Source organism: Gossypium raimondii, chromosome 1 (assembly GCF_025698545.1).
Source record: "Gossypium raimondii isolate GPD5lz chromosome 1, ASM2569854v1, whole genome shotgun sequence".
Lineage (NCBI taxonomy): Eukaryota > Viridiplantae > Streptophyta > Magnoliopsida > Malvales > Malvaceae > Gossypium > Gossypium raimondii.
Genome location: NC_068565.1, coordinates 43,588,378 through 43,596,286, shown reverse-complemented (window position 1 = coordinate 43,596,286; position 7,909 = coordinate 43,588,378). Strand labels below are relative to the sequence as shown.

At 35.2% G+C, this 7,909-nt stretch overlaps 1 protein-coding gene across 1 annotated transcript; it reads left to right on the top strand.

The window, feature by feature from the left end:
* Positions 1-5,670: 5,670 nt before the first annotated feature.
* Positions 5,671-7,570, top strand: LOC105785932 (monooxygenase 2). The gene is made up of 5 exons (XM_012612140.2): positions 5,671-5,839; positions 5,951-6,097; positions 6,191-6,407; positions 6,494-6,722; positions 6,805-7,570. Exons 1-5 carry the CDS (start codon positions 5,766-5,768, stop codon positions 7,356-7,358), a joined length of 1,221 nt encoding a protein of 406 aa, XP_012467594.1. The 5' UTR covers positions 5,671-5,765; the 3' UTR covers positions 7,359-7,570.
* The last annotated feature ends 339 nt before the right edge of the window (positions 7,571-7,909 follow it).

Below are 7,909 nucleotides of genomic sequence, written 5' to 3'. Positions count from 1 at the left end.
GTGAAAACCACTATATGATTCACATGATGAAAAGTTTGTCATAAAAGATTATGGCACATATGGAAGCGTTGGTAGGCTACGAATAAGAGGCTCCACTAAGATGCGAAGGCAATGAGAATATAGAAAAGCATCTTGTATGCAGATATACGTGGAAAGAGGTTTTCTTTCAGTGTATTTGCAAATACGTATTCACCGTTAAGAGTCCGTCAGAGGTAATAAACAAACCAACATTGGTTATGAGAAGTGAAACGGTTCTCCAAATTCTAATTCTAAGTGTTTCTTGGAAAAGAGGTCGCCAGAAAAGGAAAGTCCACTTAGGAATATCTTACATCGAATGTCTATCAAAGACTAATTGTTCTGTAAAGTCTGCCAAGGAGTAGCGAGTGAAGAGGATGTCCGTTAGGACTATCTAACGTTGAGAAGTCCAGTAAGGACTATCTTATAAATGGGAAATCTGCCTTATACGATCCAACAATGGGATAGTTCGTTGGAGACTACCTATTGCTGGGAAGTCTATTAGGACTATCTGATTTAGGGAAAATATATTTAGACAAGTAGGAAAGTCTAGTGGGACTATCTTACAAGTGCAATTCTGTAAGAAAAGAGTAGTGCTTGAATATCCGCCTAGTCTTATATTCGAAGGCCACATTAGAAGATGGAAGCAAATAGGTTTAGCTTTAAAAATGGTATACGCACAAGCTAAGTTTTAAAGAAGAAAATGAATGGATAATATAGTAAGTAGATTTTGTATTAGGCGCGGAATGAAGGAATCAAGTTAAGAATATGCCATTTTGGTGAAAGGACTGCAAGTCTGCCAAAGTTAGATGAAGATCTATGCATCTGCTTTAGTGGTTATCTTTATTGAGACAAACCAACAAGGGAGAGTAAGATGTTGAAACAAAGCTTGGCGTTATTCAGTCTCAAAAGGGGTCGTTAGGAAGCGTATGACTGATCTAAAATCTGCCACCGATATATCACCAATGATTGTTCAAGAAGAACGTATAGGAGACATTTACACCAGTCAATTTTCAGGATCTTCTATATTACCTAGGGAGATTTAATTTGTGCATCAATTATTACTCGAGACTTTAAGAGTCATTTACAAACCAGTTGTGTAGATTTTCACTAAATGTCTGTTTGTTTGGCAGTAAAATGTTTTCCGTAAAATGATTTCTGGAAAATGTTTTACTTTTCTATAAAATGATTTACTGGAAAATATTTTCTGGTGTTTGGTAAATCTATGTAAAATATTTTCTGCAGTTTGGAAGATTTCCTGAAAATATTTTCCGAAAAAGTTGTTTTTACATATATTAATATATATTAATATATATTAATAAATTGTTTTTACATATATAATTTTTTTGAAAGTACCACTTAAAATGAAAGCATGAAAAATGAATTTTCTTGTAGGAAATTGTGAAAGAATTGTAACTAATGTGTTGAATCATGAGTTTGATTTGTGCAAGATTTTGTTATATATTATTAGGTTATCTTTCCCGTATAATTAATTAATTAATTAATTAATCCCTCATTATATATTTAATCAGGAATTTGAATGGGAAATTTGAATGGAATTCATTTAGAAATCAATATATTATTAGGTTCAAATTTGAGGATTTGGATGAAAGACGCAAAATTTGGTGATGGAGTAACTCAAACAAATAGAATTTCAAGATGTGCTAATGGTCTCCTACATGCTCTTAAACATGTTCAGCATGTTACCAACTCATTTCACAAACAATTGGCATATGAAAATGAGTCCAAAATCTCAAGCATAAAGTCTCTTATACATTAGCATAAATTTCACTGCAGCAAAAAATGATGAACCAGACATTAGCTAAAAAACTTATACATGCACATCAATAAAATCCTAATTGCCTTTAAACCTAGTGCTTGCCCATTGCAACTCCTGAGCCTAATCCATAATCAGAAGGTAAGGGATCAATGCCACCAGTTTCACCCCAATCTTCAACACCATAAAAACCAGCAGCTTTCCCTTTATTACCTCCGTCAAAGCTCTCAAACTCATTACTAGAAGAACTCAACTTCCATGAACATTCAAATCACCAAAAGACAACACATCATTCCCCATGTTAAACTGCAAAGGAGAATCACCTCAATACTTCCTTTTAATCCATTAACTCAATGCTAAAACTAAACCATGGAATCAATTATAATGCAAAGGACTAAAAGCATTAACAATTTATTCCAGTAAATAAGACCCACGTCATTCAGAATATCATAAACTACAAAAACATCTACATACCCTGAGTTTCTTATGCGTTACAACTAGAAGATGAGGAATAAGTGAATACAGATCACACAATGGTCTTATAAGTGCTGAAAAAGTTGGGTGCTCAATAGCCCTACAAAAAAGTATGATATCCTTGAAATAACTAAACAAATAATATTGCTTAACATCCATTCTCAAACATTAAGCACCTTAGGATAAACTGCATTTGAAATTCAATTAGCATAACTCAAACATCCATATCATTCATTAGCAGGAGCCTAGGAGGAATTACAATGGAATACACTATTTGCTAGTATGCTTAACATAAAAGAATCTACTGTCTCCATGAAAAAAAAAAGGATTATTTAGTGCACCACTGGTGAAGCTAAAATCTCCACATGGGACGCTACTAATCTGCTACATGCTTATTAAGTACACGATTACTATCCTCTATGCAAGCCAAACAACCGAGACAACCACAAAAGACTCAAAGAAAAGTAGGCGAAAGAAGGTGAAAGACATGGGTGGTGAAGGAAGCTCCAGGCGGCCCAGAACCACCCAGGAGTCGGATACTCTGTCCGAGGCAAGGTCCCTAATCAGTTGTGATTCAGATTTTGTAGAAGGGGAGGGTAATTGAAATGGAGAAATTCCTGATTTTCTTTTTCTCTAAATGTAAACATACTGGTTGCTTGACCATCTTTTTGCTTTAGTGGAAATCAAGAAGAGTGTCGTGAAACTAGTAGGCAAGAAGGAAACAACGAAGCAAGATGGTATAAGGAAGTAGTTGAAGGTAAAAGCTATTATAATTGAGAGAAGAGCTAAAACATGCACTGTTTATCAAGTGTATTCACAACTTCTCATGAAAGAAAAAATACCAAATATTCTTCTTTTTCTCTCCATTTTCTCTTCTTATCTGGTCTCTAAAATTGGAATCAAAGCTATAACAATTCCACTCAAAAAAGGGCAAACACTAGAAACACAAATCCAAATCCTAGTAATATAAACTGTCACCAAGAATTTACTGGTATTTCATCGGTGCCTTTTTCATGCATTTTTAAATGAACCCAAAGCATACCTTCAGGAAAAAGATTCACTCTCTCAAGGCAGTGGATCAAAAACTCAGAAATCAAAAGGAAGAAACAAAAGAAGCCTGTTGCAGAAATACCGATATCATTGTAATTCAGCAAAAATAAGCAAGATGTATAATCATGTACTTAATAAATGAATCGGGTCAATCGCTTCTACTAACTGAAGCTTTAAAGGTAGAAATGTTGAGATTTTTATAGTGAAAATAGCAAGAAAATTAAAAGGGAAAGCTTCCCTTTAGTGATGAAGTGGGGGTCGAGTGGTGTAGGGAAGAAGAGAATGAGTTTTCATCCTTTTTCCAATTTCTGGAAAATCCAGCAAAAATCACCAATTTCATAAAAACTTGAAGCTTTTGGGTGACTCACCGACATATCTATGAAGCAGAGAGATAGAGAAGGAAGATGAAGCTAAGAGACAGAGATGGCGAGGCAGAGATGAGGAGGAGAGGCGGAAGCTTTGAGGAATGAGAAATGTCTGCTGCTTAAAAGAGAATGGAAAATGTCTACTTAGAGAAGAAGGGAAAATGTCTTACCAATTTTGAAGCCGTAAGACATTTTTCGGAGGAATGGGTTTGATTTTACCGTGTTTTGGAAAATGTTTTACTAAAGGATTTCATTTTCCCCCAAACAAACACTGGAAATGGTGTAAAATTTTTTTCGGAAACCATTTTACAGCAAACAAACGCACCCTAAGTTCATTTCAAATTTATAAATGTTTTGCCTTAATTGCAAGATCAATGGATGACGTGGGGTTGGTTTTGAAGGAACAAGTTAGACATTACCAGTCTACATGGATGGCGTGATAGCAGTATCATGCACATAAAGGGTTACCTTTAGAGGCTATGCCTCAAGTGTTACACCCGGTTTTCATTAAGGTCCAAAAATTAAGGAAGAGTTGGAGTTAATTGAAAGAGAAAGCAAGATCGACGGAATCTACTGAAAAACTTGGAAAACTTAGTGGCTGAATGGTAAATAGTTGGATCTCAATTCTGGTTTAGTTAAATGGGAACTGACTGGTTTCTTAGTGGCACTCAATTGTGACATTCCTATATTTGACTCGATAGTCAAGTCGAGTATAGGGTTGTTATACAAAAAATATAATTTGAAGGTTTCCTATTCAATTAAGCCTAGTTATATCCCTATGATAAATCAATTAAAAATGAAAAACATCTTTTACCATATAAAATATTTAAAAGAATTGATTTAAAATAATTAAATATATGACAAATTTGTGCATACCATGCGAAATTCACATATTTTGGAAATATTAGTTTTGTAATTCGGCCAAGCTTCGTGTCATAAAATGTTGTTCATAGTGTATGCCAAACCAAGCTTGAACAGATTAAAAATAAGACATTAGTAACTCATGCGGATCCAAATCAATTCAGTCATGTGTGTAGATTTTAATTGTACGTAATGGACTTTTTTTAATGAATGTTGGGAAAGAATCTCAATAATGCTCAAATTTTCTGTGGTCCTCATGAAACTCAAAGTTCAATCATTTGGCGTCGTTGAATTTCTTTATTACACCCTATAAGCAGAAAGTGTACAAGATAGTCAACATTGAAATTAATTTGGAAATTTCCTACCTATGACCATACAATCTTGATTAAAACGTCCACCTTTTAAAATTAGTCTCATTGAAACTTTTTTAATGTTACAGTTTAATCATTTCTTGGCCGCCAAGTGATACCTGCTGCGGTAGTAAACACTTCATTTGCCTCATCGGCAGGCCTTACTTGGCTACTTTTTGCTCTCAATTCGGACCCAGTTGAATTGAGCATTTTTATCAAATTTTAAATTTAGGTCTTGTTATTATTCTTTGTTTGCTTTAAGATAATGTATTTTAACCTGGAAGCCTCTAGATGACATCTACATTCTTGGATAGATGTCAGAATACAATAAAAAAACTTATTAAATACTTTAGTATATAACAAATAAAATCTTATCCCCATTGCTTCCCTACAAGTTGAAGCTGATGAATACAAACTATTTGAGCTCAAACAATGATTCTGACACAGGCTTTCGCAAAAATACATTTGACATAATTTTCAGTCAAATGATGATATTATAATTACGAACGTTAAATTCCCTTGTACTGAAATGTTTTTGGCTCCAAGATTATAAAATTTTACATACAAATATTGAAGGAATCTTTGTATTTGAGTAAAGGAGAGTATTCTTAAAATATCATTGAAAAAGAAAGGAAACGTGGGAATGGCAGAGCTTGTCGAAGAAAGACCACAGGATACAAGTCAAACTTGCGGACTAAGTTTAATCTGCTGACGGCCATTTTCTGACCAGACCACACAAAATTGACTAAATATTATATATAGAATTGCGCCTGGATCTGGATTCCCCACACCATCATTTGCTCACCAGACTTGTCAAGAATAAAGAGCATTTTGCAACTATAGTTTTAGCCTCTGTAAATCAAAAGCGTGGTGATGGAAATAGTTGAAGACGTTGTGATTGTGGGAGCTGGAATTGCTGGTCTGACCACATCCTTGGGACTTCACAGGTACATCAACCCGCACCAACAGTTCTTCCATACGATCATATTAGCTTAAAATTCAGAATCTCTAAATGTAAATACATAGCAGTAACTGGTTCTAAATCTAAACTCTTACAGGCTTGGAATTCGTAGTTTAGTATTGGAATCATCAGACGAGTTAAGGATCACTGGCTTTGCGTTCACGACATGGAGCAATGCCTGGAAAGCCTTGGATGCTGTTGGCATCGGTGAATCTCTTCGGCATCAACATTACCTTACGCCAAGGTACTGTATTTAACTACATTGAACCTTGTTTTTGAAGTCCCAAGCTTCATTTTGCTATAAACTGACGTCGATGGTGGTTGAATATGAGTGCAGCATACTCGTTGCCTCTACATTTTTAGACCAGCCAGCTTCAGAGATATCATATAAGGGTCATGAAATTCGGTGTCTTCAAAGGAGATTGTTGTTGGAAACTTTAGCAAAGGAACTCCCCAGCGATACCATCAGGTTCTCTTCTAAAGTGGTTTCCATTGACGAATCTGGCTTCTTCAAACGACTGCATCTGTCTGATGGAACCATCCTCAAAACTAAGGTAAAATCGGGTTAATTGTGTATAATTTTCAAGAAAACCATAATTTATTGTTCAAGAGTTCAATTCTTGATTGTAAATGATAACAGGTATTGATTGGATGTGATGGAGTGAACTCAGTGGTGGCAAAATGGCTTGGTTTCGACAAGCCTGTATTCACAGGTCGATCAGCAATTAGGGGTTCCGCAAATTTCAAAGGTGGCCATGGCTTTGGACTAAAATTCAGGCAGTTCCTTGGCAAGGGTCTTCGATCAGGCTTCCTCCCTTGTAATGATGAGAATGTTTATTGGTTTTTGACTTGGATTCCATCCACCAAAGGTACCTAACCCCCACCCTTTTTCCCTGTTTGTGCTTAAATCGAGTACCATCTTCCCTAAAATTCTACTGTTATACTTTTTAGATGAAGAATTAGAAGACGACCCAGTTAAACTGAAGCAATTTGTAATGAGCAAGCTTGAAGATATACCCAATGAGATGAAATCTGTTGTAGGAAAAACTGAGCTAGATGCCATTGCATCATCCCCGTTAAGATACAGAAGACCTTGGGAGCTTCTATGGGGCAATATAAGCAAAGGCAACGTTTGTGTAGCTGGTGATGCCCTTCATCCCATGACACCAGACCTTGGGCAAGGTGGATGTGCAGCTTTGGAAGATGGGGTTGTTCTAGCAAGGTGTATTGCTGAAGCGTTACTGAAACCAGGTGGGGAAGAAAACAATGGAAAAATAGTTGATGAAGAAGAGGAATACAAAAGGATTGAAATGGGGCTGAAAAATTATGCTCAAGAGAGAAGATGGAGAAGTATTGATCTAGTTAGCACAGCTTCTATGGTGGGTTATATACAACAAAACAGCGGGAAGATTATGAACTTCCTCCGAGATAAATTCCTTTCCAGATTCTTACCTGGGATGCTGTTAAGAAAGGCTAGTTTTGATTGCGGCACGCTCAGATATTGATTAGCATTTCTTCCCCCCCCTTTTTTTTATTCTGAAAATTTCATTAGCATTTGTTGAATGAATAAATTTCTGTATTATCTTCTAAGTTTATTTAACATAGTAATATTTTATATTAGAAAAAAAACATAGAAATTGGTTGTAGAAAGAAGATTATTTTGTTAATGTGATTTTGATTAGAGTGTACATTATCAATAATATTGGTTTCACATTTATATTAGTGTTTTAAATCGTACTTATTAATCTATGCGGTAAAAGCTATTGGGTTAATTAGTAAAAAAAAAAGCCATTTTTAAAAGTTAATTAATAATTTAGGTCAATTTTTCCCAAATTTAAGGAAATAGGTAGAATTTGGAGAGAGAAATAGAAAACGCTTCCTGCATGACGCACTTTTAGCCTTTTGATTGCCACATTAGCTGAAAATGCTTCTAGCAGGAAGCGTTTTCGTCCTTCCAAAAATTGTTCTTTTTTGTGTTAGGTGTTGAGAATTTGGGGAGAAAGATTTATTTGTGTTTGTGTTTTATAGAGAAATTGTGATAGTTTTAAGGTATGTT